This window comes from Tamandua tetradactyla, chromosome 18 (assembly GCF_023851605.1).
Source record: "Tamandua tetradactyla isolate mTamTet1 chromosome 18, mTamTet1.pri, whole genome shotgun sequence".
NCBI classification, from domain to species: domain Eukaryota; kingdom Metazoa; phylum Chordata; class Mammalia; order Pilosa; family Myrmecophagidae; genus Tamandua; species Tamandua tetradactyla.
The window spans coordinates 6180151-6205803 of NC_135344.1; the positions used below are offsets into that span (position 1 = coordinate 6180151).

The window sequence follows — 25653 nt, forward strand, 5'->3', positions numbered from 1 at the left end:
TTCTGTTCCTACTAATTTGGTCCCCCCCTAAGACAAATGCCCCCCCACCCCCCCCACAATGCAGCAGCCTAAGATTCATGATTTCATAAGACCCTGCCTGCCTCTTATCACCTAGTGAACTCACATGACTAAAGGAGATCCAGTCCTTTTAAACACTGGCCTTCTGACCAGCTTGCCTGACATGCAGAGGACAGAAGAGCACGTGGGTGGCACTGCACTGAGCGGATCCAGATGGTGGGAAACACTTCAGGTCAGAGGACCCAGGTTGTCCCACAGACAAAATGTAGGGATAAGGAAGGAGTGGGGGGGGCATAAAAGGGATAAAGGAACTTAAAGACATGTTAGTGAAAGTGAATAAAATAAACCATAGTTCCAAGGAATGTGCATTTGACCTATGAAGACAGGACTATAGAGAAATGAAAACAAGTGATTGCTCTAAAGTCAAGATAGAAGTTCCTTCTGTGGGGAGGGAGGGAGTGCTGAGCGGGGAGGCCAGGTGGTGGCTGGAAAAGTTCTGTTTCTTGACCCAAATGTGGTTTCAGTGGGGTTCACTGTAGAATAATTTATTGAACTGTGAAGTCGTTGTGTGCGATTTTCTGTATCTATGTCCCCTTCTGCCATAAAAAGATTAAAACAAGGGGAGAAATGGCAGATCTTCTTGGTGACACTAAATGTAGCCAATGGCTTGGCCTGGCTGGTGTTCATAGAGAAAACTACCCTTGTCAAGATATGGTTCTTAATGTTTACAGCATACAATGCTGAGATGATAACCCCCATCCCTTCCCTTTATTATCAGAGCTGCTTCCTTGGTACTCTTCTGAGCATTTTTCATGCCCTGCTGAGTTTCTCAAGCCACCTAACCAGGTAGGTATTATTCCACTTTGTAGATGAGGAAACTAAGGTTCAGGTGGTAACTAACCTGACCGAACTGGCTTGTGAGACAGAACCTGGATTCCGACCAGGTTTGTCTCAATCAGCAGGGAAGGAGGAGGACACACCATCTGCCTGCAGGCGTGGTGGGAAGAGGGGGCTCCCACCGGGCAGTGAGCACTGGCCCCCAGGCAGCTCGGGTCACTCCCTCAGAGAATTAGTGCTCTGTGCCTTCCTGTCTCTGGGAACGGTGAGAATTCTTTTCACTCCTGGATCATCATTGAAATCAGTTGGGACCCCCTGCTGCAAGAGTGTAAAAGAATAATTTTATAAACTATTTGGGGATTTTTATAACTCTCGGGTCTACAGAAAGATTTTGGTGAAAAGCCTGGAAAACATGATCTGTGCAGACAGGTTAAGAAAACCAAGAATGCTTAGTTTGGGAAGAGGGAGACTCAGGTGAGATGTGAGAGCTATTTGTACCCACCTTAGGTCTTGTTTCTGTGGAGGAGGAATTGGGTTCATTGTAAGACTTCAAAGTGCAGGACCTAGAGCAGCGAGCAGTGGTGCGCTTTCAAGTAAGGCTGCGCTCTGCAGGGTAACGGGCCAGGTAGTGCCCACCGTGGGCACAGGCCAGGCCACGGCGGATTTTGGAGGCGACGGCGCATCAGTTGGCCACGAGCTACCTGAAACCCTCAACCCGGAGATGGATGACTGTTCAGGCAGGAGAGGGGAACATGCCCACCTTCCTTGATTGGGTTTCTGGTGTCAGGGCCAGAAGTGACACTCGGGTTGTTGAAGGTGGTACAACTTGGTGCTGACCCATGGAAGCCTAGTCCTGTGAGACGGCGCCCACCCCTCAGCCCCCCTCTTGGTGCACTTGTCCTTCATCCCTCACCGAGTTCCTGATGGAATCCCAAATGGGAGGGCCAGGTCTCTTGCTGACCTCAAATGAAACTTGGGGAAAAGGACACACTGTCATTCAGATCTGAGTGCAGTGACGTGTCTCTGCCTTTAAAAAGCACATCAATTGTGTGCTTTTAATTGTGTCACAGGCTAACATCTGGATGTTTTATGAAGATGCTGAAGGATTATGACTGCGGTTGTCTGTGTGACTGATGAATACTTTATTTTGATTTGAAATCCCTAGAAGCAGAACCATGGTGAGAAAATAACAGAATCTTTACTTCCTTGAAGTAAAGAGGGCTTAAGTGCAAAGGGCGAATCCAGAGGTTTTCCAGCAGCACGCTCCCTTCGCCATCTGGCAGGGCCTGCACTCCTTGGCTGTTATGTGAGTGCATGTGGCCACTCTGGGTGTCCTCTTCTTCCCCTCGCTGCCTGCGCCCCTCCATTCCTCACCTTTGAACCTCTTCTGAGTTTCCTGTTCAATGCGGGTAGCTCGGTGGCTGGCCCAGGGATGGCTTGAGGCTCAGAGCTGTGCTGCCGTCCAGTTCCTCACCTCTGCTCGGTGAATGCTAGTTCCAGTCAGTCTTGGTCGTGGGTCTGTCCTGTGCATTGAGGGGCTTCAGGCTGCATCCCTATCTCCACCCACCCGGTGCCAGGAGCATCTCCCTGCCACCTCGGGGTGACACCCAAACTCTCAGGACACCGCCAGATCCCCTAGGGGCCAGCTGGCAGGATTCCCTCAGGAGCTTGGAGTCAGGCACGCTCATGTGTAACACAAGGAATAAAATGCAGCAGTGGGGCAGGGAGCTCGCAGTGGGCGCAGAGTTCGTGGCAAGTGATTCCAGGTGCCAGTTGGGAGCATCTGTTGTGGTTCAGATTGTCCCTCAGAAGGAGGCCCTGATGGCGACATCAGCGATGGTTTGAGGGTTTGCGGATGCTGCATGGCATAGCTGGGCGGTGTCCTACCGCAGCTTTGCTAAGTGACAGTGTTTTCCCCAGGCTATGCATAGGACAGAAGTGCTGAGGCAAGTAATGTGGGCAGGTGCTGGCGTTGCACCGTGCCCTGAGCCCCTGTTCTCGGAGCCATGCTGTCCACTGGGCAGCATGGGCAGGTATTGGCAGAGCGCCGTGCTCTGAACCCCTGCTCTTGGAGCCCTGCCGTCCAGTGGGCAGTGTAGGCAAGTGTTGGCAGGGCAGCATACCCTGAAACCCTGTTCTCAGAGCCCTGCCATCCAGGGGGCAGCATGGATGGGTGCTGGCAGAGCACCGTGCCCTGATCCCCTGCTCTCGGAGCCCTGCCGTCCAGTGGTCAGCATGGGTGGGTGCTGGGAGGGCGCTGTGTCCTGAGCTCCTGCTGTCAGAGCCCTGCCATCTGGTGGGCAGCACAGGTGAATGCTGGCAGAGCACTGTGCCCTGATCCCCTGTTCTCGAAGCCCTAGAGTCCAGGCCTGGGGTGTGCACCCCATCACCTCAGTACTGCTTGGCAGCCTGGCCATGGACAGCACAGATGCCTGCCCTGCGCGGACACCAGGCCTCACCTTCCTGCTGGTCCTGGTGCCCAGGTCTGTGCGCACAGACACACCTGAGAGAGGCAGGGTGTTGTGATAGAGCAAGTCACACAGACCTCTTGGCTTCCCAGCTCACTTCGAGTTAAGTTTATGCTATACTGCCACCTAATAAGTGTGCAGTAGCATTCTGCCTAAAGGAAACAGTATGTGTACCTGAATTAAATGTGATGCAGAGGCACGGAGTAAGCATACGATATTGGAAAAATGGCACCAATATACTTGCTCAATCCAGGATTGCCACAGACCTTCAATTTGATTTGTAAAAAAACCCACAATATCTGTGAAGCACCAAAAAAAAAAAAAAAAGACAAGATCTGCCTGTACACAAGGATGGTTTCCATGACATTTGCTTAATTCACATCTGAATTTAAGCTGATTTGTAGTTACTGGGAACGCATATTATTTGCTATTTTATAGTCTTTCATGAGCACTTTTTTCTGTTCTACCAAAGCCTTTAATTTCTCATATATAGGTATCACCCACGCTCCGGGAATAATGAGATCAGCCTTTTGGATGCAGTTCTTCGCGTTTCAGAGCTGCTGAGGCCGTTTGCATGTGAATGATGCCTTTGGTGAGGCCCCACTACATGGGAAATAGATCTTTTCCTTTACCGCATTGCCGTGTTAAGACCTTAGCCCTGCGAAGCCGTCTTGTCAGGGTCCTGCCATGGGAAGTTAACATCTCCCGATCTCGTTTCCCTGCCCTGCTCAGCTAACAGGTAAAAGGCGCCATGCACAGCCAAAGTCCTGGTGCAGAGACTTGCTGGGACTTGAAAGCCAAGGGGCCATGAGGGAACTGGCTAGCCCCCGGGGGGACTATCCTGGCGAACTCTGCTTTCATCACAGGTTCGCCCGTGTCCATTGGCGTGACTGCTTCATTGGCATCAACCCTATAAGAGGATAAGCCCCACGAGGGCAGCCAGAGTCTCTCCCACACTCCCCAATTCTAGAGCAGTTTTGCTGAGGATTTTTTTTTAAGGGTGGATATATTCATGAACATTAACCAAAACGATGCTCTTAGCAAGTAGGCAGGACAGACACACAAGTTTGGTCTCCAGAGGAGCCTCCACCGCTCTCCACCCACCCGCCCTGTGCGATGCACACCCTTGCACGCATGTGCACACGGGCAGTCGTTGTCTGCAAACTGCTTGCGTGTTGTTGGCCCTCAGAACATTCTGGTTTTCTGCATCTGGCCTAACATAGCTTCAGAGTTGACTATGTGTTCAGAAAATAGCTTGGACGTGGAGGCAAGAAAAGAGCTGAAAGCAGGAGCTGCAGAGAACAAGCCTCTGGACTCCCCTGGGCGGCTCATGGTCTAGGCACAGGCCAGGCCTGTCCATCCTGGCCTTGTGGTGGAGAAAGGAGCAGGGCCAGGATGCTTGCTTTCCAGTCTGCCAAAGCATCTGATGGAAAACAACTTATAGATTCAGGGCTGCTGCTTGGCCAAGAAATCTGGAAAATAATCATAGAAGTCCCATTTTACAACTTCTTCTTAAAACAGAAGTATGACTAAGTGAGAAAATAAATGTAGAATGAGGACTTTCTTGAGATTTTGAGAACCTATTATCAAATTGATGCTTGTAATTCTTTCTTGATTTAAAAAAAGATGAATAGAGGTAGGCTATAAATTAGGAGCAAAACTAAAGATATATGAGAAGTGGAAAACAGTTTCATTTTTTTTAAGAGAGGAAAAATGAGAACTCTAAGGACTTTGATGAGGAAGAAATGCTTTTTTGTCCTGGCACTCATTTCATGAAAGAACAGTGTAATTACAACCCTATTATTACAACTTATAATATGGCTGAGGAAGGCTGCCTGGGACTTCAGAAACCACTTAGTGATGTGATTTTGGGGAGAGTTGCTTAATTATTAAATAAAACAGAAAACTTTTCTACTCAGTAGCTATGGGGGAGTGGACTTTTTGGGATTTAATATTTGTTAATAGTTTGAAATCTTTACATCAAAGGTAAAAAATCTCTGTCTTTTCTATACATTCGCACGTTTATGAGTTGGAATGGCCATTCCTGACATGGGTGAACGTGGTGGCCAGCTGCCCGCTACCTCAGCTCCTCCTGCATCCCTCTGCAGAGCCTGGTCTTGGGGTGGGTGAGCCTGGTGGCCAGCTGCCTGCTAGCTTAGCGCACTCTTTCACCCCTCTGCGGACCCGTCATTTGTGCACACTCAGGACTTGCCAGTGACAGAAAGAGGGAAACTGCCTGACGAGGTTGCCTGGGACATTCTTACATATTTAGAGCCAGAAAATTAAGTTCTAACCTGTGGGCATTTAGGTAAAAGTTTTAGCTGCTGCTCAGAAGTAGCTCTTCTAAGTGGTGCCTCTGCTTAGCTTTTGGGAGGCTCCGGCTCCCCCTGTCCCGGAAAGGGGGCTCTGGGAGGATGAGCAGCTCGGCACCCTGGATGGCGTGTGTTTAGGGGTCCTTTGGATGGAGGTGGGGGCTTCTCCCTCCCCCTCGCCTCCTGGCTGCAGGAGCGTTGGGGAGCTGGGGGAGCCTCTTTTGCCCTTAGGAGTAAATTGGGGGCCCTCACAGTACTCACGAACTTCCTTTTCCTGAGCTCGGTGTCCCTGGCCACACAGAGGTCTCTCTGTTCAGCACTATCTGAGGTAGATTGTCCCATTGCCGCCTCAGCCCTGGTACTGCTCCCCTCCAGGCCCTCCAGGTCCCTCCCCTTTTGGGGGTCTCCTGGAGCCTTTCAGAGAGCGTTGGAGACTCCCCTCACCTCAGGGAGGCCTGCCAGCCAGTTCCTGCCCCCCAGCACCTTCCCAGGCTCCTGCCTACCTTTTTCACTCTCTTCCACCTACCATTTCCAGCCCATCTTGCTTTCAGAGTCTCATCAGTTCCTTTTAAGTAGTTGACTGCCAAACTGTCACCTTTCTCCCAAGGTGAGAGATGACCTGCCCTGGCCCTGGGGCTCAGCTCACCTGTTTGCGGGATCCCCACAGTCCCACCCGAAGGCCTTGCCTGGCTGAGGATGACACTGGGCCCCAGGTTGCCCTCCTGTCTTGGCGCTGTGTCAGTGCCCTCTCCTGAGCCCCGGATGCCTCGAGGGTGAAATGGGGTGCTTTGGGCTGTGGAGAGCTGATGGGAGAGGATGCTGGGGGCACATGTCCATCGCGTTCTCCAGACCAGGCGGGATGCAGCCTCACTGCCAGGGGCTCAGGCCGCCCTGCTCAGAGAAGGAAAATAATTCAACAGAACGTTTTGTTTGTAAGAGGACCTGGGGAGAGGGAGGGGGAGCATCTGCCACGAATACCAGGACCCACGGTCCTCTTGAACCTGCTTGTCTCCCTGCGAGCCTCTGGCTGACAGCTTGGTGCCTGTCTCCCCCCACCCCCCCCCGCCAGGCTCAGCTACCACGTCCCCACCCAGGCTTGTCCACCACATACCACCCACTGCGTAACACCCACTATGTACCACCCACTCCATATCACTCACTGCGTACCACCCACTGCGTGCCACCCAAGCTCAGCCCGAGGCTGCCTTCCTCCTCCTCCTCCTCCTCCTCAGCCACCTCTCGTTCAAGCCCTCCTTGTAGCCCAGGCCCTGTGACTTGTGCCCCCTGCATCTCCCGTGCCCCTTGTACCCCTACAGCCTAGCGCCTGCTCTCCTGTGCCCCCTATGCCTCTTGTGCCCCCTACAACCCCTGCCCCCTCTGCAGCCTAGCCCCTGTGCCCTCTACATCTCCTGCGCCCCCATGCCCCCTGTGCCTCCTGCACCCCCTGTAGCCCAGCCCCTGCTGCCCTGTACCCCCTGCAGCCCTTGCAGCCCAGCCCTACCCCTTGCACCCCCTACATCCCCTGCAGCCCAGCCTCTGCGCCCCCTGCAGCCCCTTGTGCCACCTACATCTCTTGTGCCCCCTGAATCTTCTGTAGCCTAGCGCCCATCCCCCTGTAGCCCCTTGTACCCCCTGCACCCTCTGCAGCGCAGTCCCTGCACCCCCTGCAGCCCCTTGTACGCCCTATAACCCTTGTGCCCCCCTGTGCCCTCTACAGTCCCTTGTACCCCCTATACCCCTTGTGCCCTCTGCACCCCCTGCAGCCCCTTATGCCTCCTGTATCTGGTGTGGCCCAGCCTCTGCATCCCCATTGTGCTCCCTGCACCCCTTGTGCTCCTTCGCCCCTTGTGTCCCCTGTACCCCTTGTGCCCCCTGCATCCCCCTGTGCCATTTGTGCCCACTGAGCCCCTTGTGCCTTCTGCATCACCCTGTGCCACTTGTGCCCCCTGGGCCCCTTGTGCCCCTGCGTCCCCTTGTGCCCCCTGAGCCCCTTGTGCCCCCTATATCCCCCTGTGCCCCTTGTGCCCCTGTGCCCCTTGTGCCTCCCATGCCCACACACTGTCTGCTTTGGGTCCTCTGCCTCCATCCATGAAATGGGCATGAGGGAAGACAGAACAGCCTCGGAGGGTTCTGTTGGCATGGCCCTAATCCCATCCTGAGGGGCGGCTGCGATGGTGCTTCTTTCTGCCTGTGGTGTTGGGGTCCCCCACTGGGGAAGGGCATCCATACCCTGAATAGCCCATGGGCCAGCTGGTGGAGGAGACATAGGAAAGGGGGGTCTCCAACACCAAGCCAGGGGTCTGGGCCCCGTGGGAGCTCAGACGACACTTGATGAGGGGACGCACATTATACCCAGCATATGGCCAGGTGGAACAAGGGGTTCTTCCCTGTCACCATGTGACCTGTGTGACCTCTGTGACCTGTGTGATCCATGGCCCATGTGACCGCTGTGACCTGTGTGACCCCTGTGTGACTTATGTGACCTATATGATCCATGTGATCACAGTGACCTGTGTGACCCATGTGGTCCCTATGACGTGTGACTTGGGTGACCCCTTGGCAAACTGGGTCTGGAGGTGGCAGAGGACTGAGGCGCTAAGCAACAGCGCCCGCTGTGTGTTCACTTGGAAGGGCGGCTAGGAAGCCAAGGCAAGAGGACACTTGCTGGGAATGTTGTCATCAGTTGCTCAGTTCTTCCGCTGCGTGTTTGCAGGGAGCTGGCATCTGAGGGGGTGGCCGTGCTGGAGGGCTTGCTCCCCAGCCTCGTGCCCGGTGGTGTTTCCATCTCAGGGCACTCTTGTCTCCTAATGTGAGTATATCATGACTTCAAGGCCGTTACATTTTACCCTGCGAGGTTTATGCATTCCCTGGGCCAGGTGTGAGCTGCTGAAGGGCTGCGTGCAGATTGCAGAAGCCGCGCGAGGTAGCGGCCATGCCCCTGCAGGTCCTTGGCCATCCCCTGCTAGCCTGCACTGCTGGCCCAGGGCTCAGACATCCAGGGACTCGGGGTGGGAGCTCGCAGGTCAGGCCTGGGGAGCCGCTGCCACCTCGTGGTGCATGGACGCACTGCGGCCCCGCTGCCCGGTCTGCTGCAGCCAGGCCACTCCCTCCGGCCAGCAGCCCCGGCCACGCCTGGGCCTTTGTGCCGCAAAGCATTGCCCGATTGTGAAATCTGCATTACGCCAGGGAATGCCCTAACTTAAAAAGAAAGGGTCTTCGCATTTTATTGGCAAATATAGAAAATATGGGTTTCGTTTTTTCTGTTTTTGGATAATTTAAATAACAAAGGAAAAACTTTTAAACCACATAGGCGCTAGGCAGTGTTTGTCAGCCATTTTCATGTTGGGGAAAAGTTTGCAGTGTCACTTCAAAATCTTGGGTGGCTTCTATTCTTTTTCTAACACACATCCTGGAAAGGAAAACCACTAGTGGCTTAAGATGGTTCAGTACATTCTTTGGACTGGTTGATGAAAGATTCCTGAATGTCATTTTAAAATCAAAAAGCTTTTTAACAATTCCTTGAACTATTCTTTTTAAGACTTAATATACCTTCTTTTTATTTGTGTTGGCATCTTGTTCAATAAGTTAAGTTATCCAAGGAAAAGTATGTTTTAGGTAATGATTTTTTTTTTAATCAGCTTAGAAAACATGAATTTGTAAATGGAAATTCTTCTATTTTAAAAAGTATGTTTTGTAAAGTTTTACCTAATGATCTATTTTTATTTTTGTATTTCTTTACATTTTCTCTGGCAGGTTTTAGTTTGCCATTAGAATTTGGAGGTGTAGGATGGTTATGAAATGTGGAGTAGCTATGAAAGTAGGCTTGAATTCTTTTTACTTTAATGACACACATTTTATGATTGAATCAATGAGGACGCAGTTAGTGAATTCTGGATTTCTCAAATGTTACTGCTTTCTGATAGGACAAACCTCTGTTCAGTAACTGAAAACTGTGGGTGGAAACTGAAGATTTTGATTAACCTTTAAAATGTTGATTTTGTGTTTACCTGAAAGGAAATCTTTGCAAAAATTCTTACCCTGATTTTAAACTTAAAACTTTTTTTGTGTAACATGGCAAATTTTTTTAGTAAGAAATCCTTTAATTTGGAGCTGTTTTTCTTCAGATATCAAAATAGGGCTTCTGCAGAATTTTTGCCTGCCATGCTGGAGACCCGGGTTTGATTCCGGGCGCTTGCCCATGGAAAAAGAAAGGGGGTGGGGGCTTCCAGAGTGTGAAGATATTAGCATATTTTTGTATTAACAGTTTACAAGTTATTCATGTTAATAGGTTAATTATTTAAAATGGAGACTTTCTGCTCAGTCATACTCAGAAATGTAGGTTGGAACAAATTAGGGCTTAAAATATGTATTTGTTTGTTAACAAATGTAAAATCTGATGAAGACATTGTCAGCGGGTGCTCCAGCCACTCTGTTTCCTTTTCGCTTGTGTCCCGGCTCTGCGGTTGGCACAGCTGAGAAGGAGTCGTTTGGACCCATTCGTACCCTGGACTTTTATGGTACTTTCATCCTCCATGGAAACCAAAGCGGTGCCTTTAGGGGTTGCACTGGGAGCCCGGGGAAGGCCTGCGTGGGATGCTGCTTCCTCGGCCGGTGCTCATGATACCCCCACCCCCCACTGCTTTCTCCTGGGGCTCCATGTCCCAGCAGCACCTAGCGTCCAGCACCGTTGGCTCCTGTTCTTTTCCTTTATTGTTCCAGAAGGGGAACGTCCAAATCAAACCAGCCTGGGGCCGTACTTTTCAGCATTTCCTCTGCTTTGAAAGCTTATATCTTGTTTTTTAATTGACAAGCTTCAGGGATAAGACAGTGAAAACTTTTTAAGTGTTTTCCACCTGGTATCCAAAATATAATATTCCTAAACTTAATGATAACATCTTCATTCCATTTCTTTAAGAATCAGAATTTCCATTTGTTTCCAAGTTTCCTTTAGCTTGAATATCTTGCCAGGGTCTCTTTTTCCCACACTCCCATGCAGTTTCCTTTCTCCTCACTGCTTGCATTTTAATTGTCTTCCTCACTCCAAGTTTCCACTAAATCATGATGCCTAATTTTTCTTGTCCATCTCATAGGACATCTTACCCTTTTTCCTCCATTTTGCTTACCCCTCTCCCTTTTTTTAAGACAGGCTAAAAGTGATAAAAGCAGAAACTTCAGGACGCAGTGCTGAGCAACAGTGGCGGTCTTCCTGACACATCAAGTTTTAAAAGTTAGAATTCACAAATACTGAAATTACCTACTTAAAAGTTAAAACAGTTTTAACAGCGTAATTGTTAATTGTGGAATTTCTTCAGACGTGTTGTTTGGAGGAGAGTTCTGTCTGTGCCACGCACGGCTGGCCTCACCGGTGGGATGTGGAGAGAGGCTACTTCCTTTCTGTGCCGAGCACCTCCTGCCCTTCTGTGGACCTAGTTTTGTGGGTGCCCGGGCTTGGGAAAGATGGTCTCATAGTCACAGCTGCCGGGGATGGGAGAACCAGTTACCCAAATGTGCAGTTTGTTGTCACTCCTTAGAGCTGGCCACCATCGAGGTCCTTGTTGCAGGTATTACATCTGGATTTTAAGTAAGAGAATGGCACTATTAGTCAAAACTCATACTTCCGGTCATACACAGAAGATGCATGGTCAGGAGCAGGGAAAGCAGGGACAGGGGGAGCTTCTCCTCCTGTTCTCTTTGCAGTTTTAGGGAACTCCATGTGAATGAGGAGCTGGGACCAGGGGTGCTGAGCCAGGGACAGAAGTGAATTCATGTTTCTGAAACACTTGGTTATCGCTTGAAGGCAGCAGAGAGCATAGCAAGTGGCAAAAGGATAGTGTTGCAGTGCTTTACTTTGCCATTATTTTGAGTTTTCTTTCATTATCATCTTCTTGTGCATCCTGTTTTGGAGAGAGCGTTCCCTTTCCAGGATTGCAGACCTTAAAGCCCCTCGGAGTCCCATGTCCAAAATCCTGAAACTTTTGCTGCTCCTGAAGCTCACCGTTTGACCTTCAGAACCATCTCCCCTCCCAGCCAATCCCAGTACAGCTACATTTCTTGACAAGTCAAGCCAGGGCTTCCTTCCATGGTCACCGAGTCTCTAGCAGCAGTTATTCCATAGTTCCTGCGGCGGAAAGGTCATTTTGATCAGTGTCCCTGTGGCCACCTGCTGCCCCATGGTTTGAGCAGCTGTTCCTCTCTCAGATGACCGCATAGATGTGCATGCGCCTGGAGAGTGGCCCCATCTTAATTGGGAAATAAACAATTGAGATATCTTTCACTTTTCCAGATTTGCCCACATTTCAACATTTCTTACAAAATCTCTTATTGTTTTCCTTTTAAAAGGCACAGCCTTAGGGGGAGCCCCAGGGACTGGGACCGCTGCTCAGTTGCAGAGGATTCTGCAGCAAATGAGGTGTTGATTCTGGGGTTTGTTAGTCGCTGTCTCCCAGGCCGGTCGGCGATGCTCTGGAACTGGGTGCTTGTGGCAGAGATGCTGCGGGTTATGCGCTGGCCTGGGATGGAAATCAAAATTCGCTTCTCAGGTCGGTGGGAATTTGGCAGCAGAAAGAAGGCCTTCATAAGAGGATATCTTTTATTTTTCAATGAGAGCTGGACAAGGGAAATTGTCCCAGCTGGACCTGCCTTCATCAGTCTGAGCTGGCGTCTGATTTCGTTCCTGGACACGGAGTCCCAGAGTCGCCTGATACCACCCCAGATGTCCCCAGGCCAGGTTGAAGCTGAGCGGTAGGTGGGATGGTTGTCATATTCTCAGGGTGCCAAGTGGCCTGTGCCTCCGTTTCCTTTTCTATAAGATGGAGACAGTGGTACCTGCTATCCACCTGTGCTGTGGAGGTAGAGCACACACGTGACATGACAGCTTGTTTCCATCACCCAGGAGGCCCTCAGTGCACAGGGATTGTGTCGTAGCTCCTGCCTGGCGCATCTGCTGAGAGGACACGGCCGTCCAGCTTCCCTTCTCACGGAGGGTGACGGCGGGCATCTGTGTTGCACCAGACCCTTGCCAGACACGGCGCTTAGCGGGATCCGTGTTGCCTTGCTGAGCCTCCCGCCAGAGGCCATGGGCAGCTCTGAAGCAACTGGCTTCTGGGCCCGGGCACGCTGGGAAGCAGGGGATGCATGATGCTCACAGCGGCCAGCCCCCGGCAAGCCCGCCCTGCCGTGCCCACAGCACACCCGCCCTGCTGTGCCCTGGGCACACCCGCCCCACCATGCTCCAGCACACCCGCCCTGCTGTCTCCTGCTGGCCCCCAGCACACCCGCCCTGCTGTGCCCCGGGCACACCCACCCCACCATGCTCCAGCACACCCGCCCTGCTGTGTCCTGCTGGCCCCCAGTGCGCCTGCCCTGCCGTGCCCCACTGTCTGCTGCCCTGAACCTGTGGGTGACCTGGATGGTGTGGGGTTGACTCTGCCACTGAAGTGAGATGGGGCCTGGACACCTGCTGGAGGCAGGTGCAGGGGGCAGGGGGCAGGGTGTGCCTCAGGGCCCCTCAGAGGTTTGCTGCGATGGCTGTAACCCGAACTGCCAAGTCTGCTTCACCTACACACGCATCAGAATTATTAGTCCTTGTTCACAAAATAGCTAACGGGCGAGAGCCTGGGAGACAAAAGCCCACTGGTGACAGAGAGGAGTTGGCCTATTTGAAAAAGAAACTGCTCTGTGCAGCCCCCACAGAGGAGGCAATGCAGGGCGGCTCTGGACGGCACATAACATGGATGTTTTGTTCAGGACAAAACTTAACACATGCGGTTTTGTCCTCGGGGTTGCGTTAGTGAGAAGTTCCCGTGTTATTTTACTTTTGGCTTCCCCCAAAAGGGGGGGATGCTAAGAAGCTAGGAATAGAGCGAAAGCAGCCACAGACAGAATTCAATAAGAATGCGACAGATGACTGCCACACACCCCAGGGTGGGGGGGTCTCAGGACCCCAGACGGGGGAGGAGAGGAGAGATAGCAACTCCCCCAAGAAGATGCTTTTTGGAAACTCAGAATTATTTCCTCCCTGTACACTGCACGGCGGCGTAGGGTGGCTTCTGCCTAAGTGGGCTCAGTGAATCAGTAACTGGCTGTTTTTGAAATTGTGAATTAAAAAATGATAACGCATTCTTTTTTTTAAGAGAAGTGCGTTCCCCCTTTCTGTCACTCAAAAATGAGGTAAAACAAAAGGAATTGAACAGAAAGGAGCATGAGGCTTGAAGTGTGGGCGAAACAATTGTTTCTGGAGGTGCGGTTGGGTCCTCACAGAGAGGCCGGGAAGCACAGGCCTGTGCTGGGCCAGGGACCCTCCAGGAGGAGGCCCTACCACGGAGGCCGCCCCTTCCCTGGCCCATGTGTCTTCCTTGGCTTGACCAGAAATTCGATGCCTGCTGGTTGCTGCTGTCCATCTGTCTGACTTCAGTGACCCTTGGTCTGGGCCCTGAGCGCGCATGCCCAGTCTTGGCTGTAGCTGCAGGAACATCTTAGGGGGAGGGTCCCTGTGCTGCCGCCCTGGGCCACCCACTGGCCCGCTCTGGACTGAGTGCAGGCCTTGGCAGCCCCCACTTTCAGGCGGTCAGTCCAGGTTTCTGCGAGCAGCCCTCATGTCCCTTGGCTTCCAGAAGCTTCACCCTGGGTGGACACACCCTTCATCTTTCACTTCACTGTGGTTCGCAGCCGAGACCTGGCTAGTCCAGCAGGGCCTGCCCCGGGAAGAGAATGGTGGATACCCCCTGGCCCTTCTGCCTCCCCCACCCCCAGCCATGCCACTCCCTGCTGCATGGCTGTGGACTAGCCACCTGACCCAGAGCGCCCCAGAAGCCGAGAGTCCCTCCTCAGTGCTCTGAAGTACGTGCTTCCCCTCTCCTTCCTGCACTCAGAACACCAGAGCTCCTGGTGCAGGGCTCTGCTCTCCACGAGGGCGTTCTTGTTCGCGCCCATCCTCCTCCCTGGGAGACCTTCGACTCTGCTGCGTTGGGGCAGCTTTGTGTCCCTCCTGGCCGGGGCCAGTCCAGTTAGAGGCTGGTGCCAGGCCCCCTTCCCGTCCAGGTCACTGGCAGAAAGGGTGCAGGGCTCTGGGGGGTGGGCGCTGAAACAGCCCTGGCAAGCGACCTAGGTGGTCCAGGGATTCCCACTCCTGGCAGGGCTGAGCTCGCGGCTGGTGCACCCAAGGGTCCCACCTACCTCCAGCCCTTAGGACACACGCTCCCTACCTCCTGATGCCCCTCAGGCACCACTTCCATCATCCTCGCAAGAGGGAAGTCATCCCATCTAATGGATGGACTTTTATTCTCTCTTTCTTTTCCAAACCTGGAACCAAGTATTTTGAAGCTGTTCTTGTTTTATAGATCAGAGCAGTCAGGCTCACAGAGTCAACGTAAGCTTTCTCACAGATGAGTCGCAGAAGACATTGGATCTGTGCTAACGTAGCTGCATCTCTTCCCTTGGCCGTTCAGGTTCCAGCTGCTCAGGGACCTGGGCTTGAAGCATGGGCAGCAGATGTGAGGTTGATGGCACGTGGGTCCAGCTTTACCAGAAGGCGTGCTGCAGGCTTCACTGGGAGGCCTACCGCGAGCAGGCCGGGAAGTGCAGCAGGCTCCTTGAGCCCTGCTGGGAGGCATGCCATGAGTGTGCTGTGGGCTCTACCAGGACGTGTGCTGAGAGTGTGCCATGAGCTTTACCAGGAGGCATGCTGTAAATGTGCTGTGAGCTTTACTGGGAGGTGTGCCATGAGTATACCGTGAGCTTTACCGGCAGGTGTGCCGTGAGCATGCCATGAGCTTTACAGGGAGGTTGTGCTGTGAGTATGCCATAAGCTGAATGGGAGGCATGCTATGAGTGTGCTGTAAGCCTTACCGGGAGGTGTGCTGTGAGCTTTACCGCGAGACATGCTGTGATCGTGCCACGGGCTTTACATGGAGACATGCTGGGAGTGTGCCCTGAGCTTTACTAAGACATATTATGAGCATGCCATGAGCTTTACCGGGAGGCGTGCTGTGATTGTGCCATGGACTTTACATGGAAACATGCCGTGAGCATGCCACGAGCTTTACTGTGAAGCGTGCCATGAGCTTTGCCAGGAGTGGGCTTTGAGCATCTGTGAGCTTTACTGGGAGGTGTGCAGTGAGGATGCCGCAAGCTTTACCGGGAGGGGTGCCACACGTGTGCCGGGCCTCCCCAGACAGTGTATTCTTCATGTAGTCATAGTGGGAAGTGCCTGTAAGGAAAACATGTTTGTGCTTTTAAAATGTACGCTTGACCTGATCTTACCAAATGAGAGGAAAGGTGATTGCTGGGCTTGTCTTCCCTGCGCCCTTTCACCCCTGACCACCATCACCCCTGCCCTGAGTGTGAGGGGTAGGGTCTGCATTGGACAGGCTGGCGCATCTGCACAAGTAGCAGCCGTTTGAGCAGACGGGACCAGGAGGTCAGTCCAACTGAGAGACCAGAAGGTTCTGGGTTGCAGATGCCCATGCATTTTGTACATGTGTTTTTCCTTCTTTCTGTCATGTGGAGAAGAGGATAGGGATAATGTTGGGGCAGTTTGAGCCACTGAGTTACAGTTACAGAAATGGTGTCTCCACATGTTTCAGATGTTTGGCTGTGACAAAATTGTCAGTTGTGGAGACAAAAACTGGAGAATATTAAAAAGTCAGACTCTCTTAATTTAGCCACTAGAAAGGTGATCATAGTGCCAGAGTTGAAAAATTCAGAGCTAAATTAAAGAATTTATGTGGCAGTGTGTGCATTTTTAAAGATTAATTTCATGATGATTCTACTAACACCATTTTTGGAAATGGGGAAAATAAAATTTTGCTCCCAGAACTTTAGAGTTAATGTAGCTTGATGCTTTTTTTTTTTTTATGTATTTATTTATTTTTAAAGATATGATGAATCTCAAGCTTTCTTCCTGTAACATTTTAACAGCATGGAACTGTTATCTTTTCTTCACCTTTAAAGTAGTGCCATTTCCTGCCACCTGCCCCTTCTGCCCCATTTTCCTGTCAGCAGGACGTTGAATCCGAGTAGTCATAGAGGGTGGGGGCATAAGTTTGCAGTTTCTGGCCTGTTCATTCACTTCTTACCCCTGACTGATAGAGGGAGAGTGCCCTGTTTAAAGGACTCAAATATGATATTCTAAATTTGACTGACTCGGGCGTAGACTCTGCCATGTGCACACGTGGTGTGCCAGGGACCCGGCTGTGGACTGTGCCGTGTGCACACGTGGTGTGCCAGGGACCCGGCTGTGGACTGTTGCCGTGTGCACACGTGGTGTGCCAGGGACCCGGCTGTGGACTGTTGCCGTGTGCACACGTGGTGTGCCAGGGACCCGGCTGTGGACTGTTGCCGTGTGCACACGTGGTGTGCCAGGGACCCGGCTGTGGACTGTTGCCGTGTGCACACGTGGTGTGCCAGGGACCCAGGTGTGGACTGTGCCGTGTGCACACGTGGTGTGCCAGGGACCCGGCTGTGGACTGTGCCGTGTGCACACGTGGTGTGCCAGGGACCCGGCTGTGGACTGTGCCGTGTGCACACGTGGTGTGCCAGGGACCCGGCTGTGGACTGTGCCGTGTGCACACGTGGTGTGCCAGGGACCCGGCTGTGGACTGTGCCGTGTGCACACGTGGTGTGCCAGGGACCCGGCTGTGGACTGTGCCGTGTGCACACGTGGTGTGCCAGGGACCCGGCTGTGGACTGTTGCCGTGTGCACACGTGGTGTGCCAGGGACCCGGCTGTGGACTGTGCCGTGTGCACACGTGGTGTGCCAGGGACCCGGCTGTGGACTGTGCCGTGTGCACACGTGGTGTGCCAGGGTCCCGGCTGTGGACTGTTGCCGTGTGCACACGTGGTGTGCCAGGGACCCGGCTGTGGACTGTTGCCGTGTGCACACGTGGTGTGCCAGGGACCCGGCTGTGGACTGTGCCGTGTGCACACGTGGTGTGCCAGGGACCCGGGTGTGGACTGTGCCGTGTGCACACGTGGTGTGCCAGGGACCCGGGTGTGGACTGTGCCGTGTGCACACGTGGTGTGCCAGGGACCCGGCTGTGGACTGTGCCGTGTGCACACGTGGTGTGCCAGGGACCCGGCTGTGGACTGTGCCGTGTGCACACGTGGTGTGCCAGGGACCCGGCTGTGGACTGTGCCGTGTGCACACGTGGTGTGCCAGGGACCCGGCTGTGGACTGTTGCCGTGTGCACACGTGGTGTGCCAGGGACCCGGCTGTGGACTGTGCCGTGTGCACACGTGGTGTGCCAGGGACCCGGCTGTGGACTGTGCCGTGTGCACACGTGGTGTGCCAGGGACCCGGCTGTGGACTGTTGCCGTGTGCACACGTGGTGTGCCAGGGACCCGGGTGTGGACTGTTGCCGTGTGCACACGTGGTGTGCCAGGGACCCGGGTGTGGACTGTTGCCGTGTGCACACGTGGTGTGCCAGGGACCCGGGTGTGGACTGTTGCCGTGTGCACACGTGGTGTGCCAGGGACCCGGCTGTGGACTGTGCCGTGTGCACACGTGGTGTGTCAGGGACCCGGCTGTGGACTGTTGCATGCATACATGGTGCTTCTGGGACCTGAACGTGGACTCTGCCTGTTCACCCATGGTGGGTTAGGTGCAGGGATATCAGTAGGAAATTGGGGGAAGAAGTCCCTGGGTCCTTCTGCGGGCAACTCTCCTCCTTAGAACTGTCCTTGCAGGGCCAGAGACAGCCATCTGTGTTGTCCCCAGTGGTCATAATTTTTAGTTCTTTCTCTTTGGTTTAATTTAATAGCGTCAAGCATGTTGTGCATGCTGCTTTTAAGGGAGCTGTGTTCATTGCCAGTGGTAGGCCTGTGAGAATGCAGCTGTAGCATTCACCAGCCTGAGTCTGGCCACTAGACTCACTGCCCAGCCTTACAGCACTTGGGCTGCACAAAATGCTGTTGCGTAGCATTGTCAAAGTTGTGTGACAGCCTGACCAAGCAAAGCTCCCTTCTTGGGGGTCCCCAGGGGACTGGACGTCCCTTCCCTGTTCACAGCCTTCTTCAATTCATCCCCAGCTTCGCCTTGTTCCTTTTCTGCCCCAGAGAGTTGACAGCAAGGATGTTTCATCTGCTCAGGACGTGAGTTGGGGTCATGTCCACCAGGCCCTTTCTGTGCTTGTTGCTACATGTATCGCCATGCAGCTGTGGGGTGGGCAAGAGGATGCATCTGGTGTGCTTGCAGCCAGCCATGTGGCTGGACAGGTCGAGGCCTCTTGGGTGGTGGTGGGCTGGGAGGTTGAGAGGCCCAACTCACGTCCTGAGCAGATGAAACATCCTTGCCGTCAACTCTCTGGGGCAGAGAAGGAACAAGGCAAAACTGAATTGAAGAAGGCTGTGAACAGGGAAGGGACGTCCAGTCCCCTGGGGACCTCCAAGAGGGGAGCTTTGCTTGGTCAGGCTGTCACACAACTTTGACAATGTTACGCAACAGCATTTTGTGCAGCCCAAGTGCTGTAAGGCTGGGCAGTGAGTCTAGTGGCCAGACTCAGGCTGGTGAATGCTACAGCCCATTTTATCTGTGATTTCTCTGCTTTAGATGTTTAAATTAACCAGATCCTTACTAACTGAAGAAAAGGGCTCTGAGGGAGATTGTAGCCACAGGTGCCCTGGTTTTAAGAGACATTTTGTTTCTCAGTTGGTGGTGACTTGTGATTCCCTCCATCTTACTTGCATTGCTCAAATTGTTGGTGCATCCACTTTAATGGTCTTCCCAAAGTTGCAGGGCCTTGGAAAACAGTTCAGGCCTTTTCTTGACACTGATTTACTCTAGCAGCCTCCCCTCCCCACTGAACCTTGCTCTTCAGTCGTACCCAGTTCTACATCCCTTGCTCCCTCCCCAGGACCAAGCTTCTGCTCGAATGCTCCTTATTAGATAAACCAGGGTTGTATCACTCCCCACACGTACTTAGATGACCATGGTTGTATCACTCCCCTTGGGTACTTATATAATCAGGATTTTATAACTCCCCATTGGTATTTAGATAACCAGGATTGGGTCACTCCCTTTGGGTACTTAGATAACCAGGGTTCTATCACTCCTCATGGGTACTTAGATAACCAGGTTATATCACTCCCCATGGGTACTTAGATAACCAGGATGTATCACTCCCCATGGATACTTGGATAACCAGGGTTGTATCACTCCCCATGGGTACTTAGATAACTGGGGTTGTATCACTCCCCACGGGTACTTGGATAACCAGGATGTATCACTCCCCATGGGTCCTTAGATAATCAGGGTTGTATCACTCCCCTTGGGTACTTATATAATCAGGATTTTATAACTCCCCATTGGTATTTAGATAACCAGGATTGGGTCACTCCCCATGGGTACTTAGATAACCAGGGTGTATCACTCCCCACGGATACTTAGATAACTGGGGTTGTATCACTCCCCATGGGTACTTAGATAACCAGGGTGTATCACTCCCCACGGATACTTAGATAACTGGGGTTGTATCACTCCCCACTGGTACTTGGATAACCAGGGTTGTATCACTCCCCATGGGTACTTAGATAACCAGGGTGTATCACTCCCCACGGGTTCTTAGATAATCAGGGTTTTATAACTCCCAGTTGGTACTTAGATAGCCAGGATTGGGTCATTCCCTATGGATACTTGGATAACTAGGGTTGTATCATTCCCCATGGGTACTGAGATAACTAGGGTTGTATCACTTCTCATTGGTACTTAAGATAACCAGGGCGTATCCCTCTGCAGGGGGTACTTAGAGAACCAGGGTTGTATCATTCACTCTTGGTTGCTACTTAGTGTGTGGGCAGAGGTACTGCAGGTCACTAAGATGCTCTTAGACTCCTCTCTGGGAGCACGGAAGTTTGGAACTAGAACAGATATGCTTTGAAGCCACCCCACCTGCACCATGTTGGATGACACTGCTGCTCTCAGCCTTGTTGTTTTGGGTTGAAACCTCTGCCAGCAGTCCTTGGCCGGTGTCCTCATAGATCCCAGTTCCCCCACCCCAGCATCACTCCCTTTGGGAATTAAAAGTTGCAGTCAGCATAGTGAGACTCAGTCTGAATTAAAGCAGAGGCAAGCAAATTTCCCCTATATTTAATTCCAGGTTCAATATGCTTTGGCTCGGTGGTATTTTCTGGGGCTCCCCAGTTTCTGAGCCAGCAGTATGTCCATGTATCACCCATAATGTTCAAATAAATAAAGTTTTTTTTTATTTGAACATTAGCTTTGGAGCTAATATGAGCTAAACACTTTGTTCCTCCTTTGTTCTGTTTCTCGGCACCCCCTACCCCCGCCAGCTGCTTGCCGTATGCTGGTAGCATCTTTTAGCTGGGTGTTGCCCTTTAAGATTGCTTGCAAGTGGCTCACTAGCTACATGCTAATTGAAAGTGAACATTCGTTATTATGCTTTTTCAGGTCCATGGCAAACATTCTGTGAAGGAAGCTTTTGTGCTTTGATGCATATCCCTTGAGAATAGATTCTTTACCAATTTGAAGAAATTTCTAAGGTCTTAACTCTAAAAAATTACTTATAATAAAGAACATTCTGAGTAGATAGGTACCTACCTTCCACTGAATGTTAAAATCCTTTAAAAGCTTATTTAAAATACAATAATATTAGCAGGCCTTCTCTTAAGAGAAGGCATGATGTTTTTATACCCCCTGCACCTCCCCCCTCCCCAGCCATGAGATGAAATGCCCCTGAAGTCAACAGTGGGGTGACCTGGACAGACTGGACAGCAGGAAAAGATAAAATCAGAATCCCGCATCAATGACTGAGTAGCTTATATACTGTACTTCAGAAAGGCTGAACATATTCAGAAACGTTTGTGAACTCTCTGAAGTGTGATTTCAAGATTAAATGCCACCCCAGGTCATGAATGCAGGCTTCAGACAGGACTGTGTTGAGTACAGTGGCACCTGCTTGCACCATCTGACTTTGGAGGCATGGGAAACCTCGGTTTTTTGAAGTTCCTTAGGCCAGCCTGCATGCAGGCATGGCCGGCTTGGAGGGGCTGTCGCGCAGTGTGTGTTTTAGACTGTGTGAAGGTCCCCACCCTGCCGAACCTTTTTATGGTGCCTGTGGTGGAGGATTCACTTAGAGACAGGTCTCCCCTGGCCTTGGCACAAGGAATTCAGGCAGGTCCCGGAATCCCAGGGCCACCCCATCCTAGGTGCACTTTTCTGTCTCAGGTAACCTGTTCGTGCAGGTGAAGAAATGATAGCCTGAGTTGATCCCTCACTCTGGTGCCTGTAGAGGGAATTTTTAGCAGCAAAGTTTGGAATTTGAAATGTGGATCTTAGAAAGGACCTTCATAAAGGACTGTTACCAGAGTAGGCCCCATTGACATTGTAGCTCTGAGGTTTCAGAGGCAGAGGGTTTAAGCAGCATGAGCTGCCTTCTCACCTGCCGCCGGCCACCTGCCTGGCCATGGAACCGCACCGAGGCTCCTTGCCTTGAAGGGACCAGCGATGCTTAGGAAGCGTCCACAGGGACACCAAATGAGCTACACATTTGAAGATCATGTAAAATACGATTATACAAAATTAAGATTTGTCCTGGTCTTTAACATAGCTAGTCACCCTTTTAAAACTAGTAACAGTTAATTGCACACAACTGGGTATGTAGCTGTTTTATTTTTCCATACTGCCTTTTGAGTGATTTGCATCAGTTGAAAGAACCCTACCTGAAATAATGCAGGTATTACTCTTAAATTTTGTTAGCTCTCACGATAGGTTTCTGAGAGCAAACCAAACTCAAGAGTTGCATTATTTTTCTAGAGATAAAATGCAATTCGTATCTGTTAGTGTAATGCATCTGCATTCTGGATATGCTTTTAGGTAACTGTTAACTTTGTGATATCTTCTGTGTTCTGATGAGAAATGGTAATTTCGCCTTTTCTTGCATTCTCCAGGGGGAAAGCCATATCGCTGCAGCTTTGCTGAAGAAGTAGCATCAACTTTGCTCTCCAATGGAGACCAGGGTCACAAAGTGGGAAATAAATTGGAGAAAGGCCCAAGTGAGTGCAAAACGGGGATCACACCTTCTGTCACCATACTTGAAAACAGTAGCAGAGATACTTCCAAAAGATCCGAACCACACAGATTTTCTCTTGACTTGAAAGCGCCAGCGTTTCACCCCAAGCAGGGGGCCCCAAGCTCTGCCGACCTTGTGGCTATTCCTTCAAGTAAGGAGGTGACGTTTTTGGAAGGAGCAGACCTGCAGCTCTCCTCAGAAAGCCAGGCCCACTGCCCTAAAGATAAGCCCTGTGAATTGCACAACCAGGAGCCCCCAGAGGGAGGAAAGCAGGCCCTGGCCCCAGACCTGCTGCCCCTGGATTTGAGTGAGCGGTCGACCCGGGATGGTGCTGGCAGCAAGGATGCGACCTCCTCCATGCAGGCTGCCCTGATTGCACACCCATGTCCCTACTGCACCCACAAGACCTACTACCCCGAGGTGCTGTGGATGCACAAGCGGATCTGGCACAAAGTCAGCTGCAGTGCCATGGCGCCCCAGTGGATGCAGCACAACGGCTACAAGGCCATAAAGAGCAACTTGGTTTTCCTGGCCAGGAGCGGGCGCACGGGCCCACCCCCTGTGCTTGGGGGGAAGGAGTGCCAGCCACTGCCCATCGCACAGTTCACCCGCACTCAGGTGCCGAGTGCCACACTGGGTCCCAAGAGCAGCCCTTCTCCCTTGGGAGTGAACACAAAAGTCGCTAGCTTGCCTAAGAATAAGGAGAGCCACCCAGGGGGCGCCTGCGAGCTGTGGGCCTCGGGCCCCAACGGCTATCGACAGACCAAACCCAGCCCCGCCCAGGAGCACTGCCGGCCAGCGTCCAGGCAGGAGGCTGGGCCCCAGGCCAGTGGCTTCAGCAGGAGCGCCACACCCTCGCCCACTGTCATCACCCGGGCCGGCCCCCTGCCCTCGGCCAGCAGCAAACCGGCCGAGAAGCACACAGCGGTCCTGATGGGGGCTGGTTTTGCCACGCCCCCAAAGCATAGCACACCCGACCCTGCAAAAGCCAAATTCAGCCCTCAGCCTCCCTGTAAACCTCTTTGCAAAATGGAGCAGCACGGGAAAAGCGAAGGGGGCCCCCCACTACCTCCCCGCGAGCCCCCCTCCAAGGCCACCCAGGAGCTGAGGACGCTGGCCCACTGTGCGGCCACAGTCCGAGAAGGAAACGCCGTGGTGCAGGCTCAGGCCAGCTTGCCTGGTGCCCCTGCAGTCGTACACTCTGTCAAGCAAGAGGCAGCGTCCGAACGGCACGAGAAGCACCTGGACATTCTCAACATCTTCAAGACGTACATTCCAAAGGACCTTACTACCCTCTACCAGAGCTGGGGCGCCAACGGGCCAGCAGCAGAGCACACAGGTAAGGTGCTGGGTGCCCTCCCAGCCCCTGGGTGCCCTGAGTGCCGACTCTCTCACGGGGTCCTGATGGGCCTCGGGGAGCGGCCTGAAGGTCGGGGTGCAGCGTGGGTCCCTCCATCTCGGGGTCTTTCCTGGAAGGTCGGGGTACAGCATGGCACCCCAATCTCAGGGTCCATCCTGAAGATCAGGGTGCAGTGTGGTGCCCCCATCTCAGGGTTGTCCTGAATATTGGGGTACAGTGTGGTGCCCCATCTCAGGGTTGTCCTGAATATTGGGGTACAGTGTGGTGCCCCATCTCAGGGTTGTCCTGAATATTGGGGTACAGTGTGGTGCCCCATCTCAGGGTTGTCCTGAATATTGGGGTACAGTGTGGTGCCCCATCTCAGGGTTGTCCTGAATATTGGGGTACAGTGTGGTGCCCCATCTCAGGGTTGTCCTGAATATTGGGGTGCAGTGTGGTGCCCCATCTCAGGGTTGTCCTGAATATTGGGGTGCAGTGTGGTGCCCCATCTCAGGGTTGTCCTGAATATTGGGGTGCAGTGTGGTGCCCCATCTCAGGACCCAGCCTCCGCCTGTCCTGGCTGGCCCTGGAGCAGGAAGCACACATAGGCCTTCACTTCCCTGCGAATCTGCTCAGGTTGGGAGTGCTGGCTGCTGTGTGTGAGCACCGTGACATCCACACTGAGGAAGAGGGAGTGAGTGCCTGCAGACCTTGGTCCCGGTGACACTAATTTGGAAACCCAGTTCACTTTCCTCCTTGCTGAAATTTGATAAGCCCAGGTAGACCTGATTGCCCTTCAGCTCAGCTCCTTTGTCATTTTAAGCAGAGTTAGTAGACGTTCATTGCCTTGTCTCTCAAAAGTCAGTGTTCATTGGAAGGAATTATTTTAAGTTTTATATTTATACATACGTAATTTATAAAAAGAAAAAACCCACAATCGGTGCTCCAACATTAGTAAGCAGGACCTTGCTTGGTGGGAAGGTACCAAGTAAAGTTCTGGGGGGACTTGGGCTGAGGTTCCTGACAAAGTGCTCCTTAGAATGGGGACCTTCTCCTCCTGGTGTCGCAGTGTTGCTATCTAACAGTAATGTGGAGGAGGAGAAGGGTGAAAGGAGCCCTTGCTTTCCCAGCGCGCCGTCAGGTACACGCGTTGTGTGCACTGCTATGTATACAGGTGGAAAGTAGCTCTCTGTTGGCATCCAGAACACTGGGCAATTTTAGGCATCAAAACACTGAGAAAGAGAGGGCCATGGTGGCTCAGTGGGCAGACTTCTCACCCACCATTCCGGAGACCCAGGTTCAGATCCCGGAGCCTGCCCAGGAAAAAAAAAAAGCACCACCGAGAAAGCAAACACCCCTGTGGAGCACTCTTTCTTACCCACTCGCTTAATTACTGGGGCGATGTTCACCCTTCTTTGAATGGCATCGCTGGTCATAAACCTATAATTTCTTAGAGCAGGTGACCGCTCCCAGGTCTTAGTGGTCTGGCAGCTCCAGCTCGGGGATGTACCTGAGGACTTCGACCATGATGAAGAGGCTCTGGGCCCCTTCTCAGTTCCCGGTTGTTCTCCCCTGATCTTGGAGCTGCCTAAATCCATCCATCCTCACTCCAGGCCTCTCGGTCACTGGGAAGCACCGTCCTTGGCTTATGCTTA

At 52.4% G+C, this 25653-nt stretch overlaps 1 protein-coding gene across 1 annotated transcript in view; it reads left to right on the top strand.

Annotated features, from left to right (window-relative positions):
- The window catches only part of ZNF516 (zinc finger protein 516), a 114538-nt gene that overhangs the window by 82863 nt on the left and 6022 nt on the right, over positions 1–25653 (top strand). The window contains 1 exon segment of the mRNA XM_077135206.1: positions 22538–23998. Coding sequence (XP_076991321.1) covers positions 22538–23998 — 1461 coding nt within the window.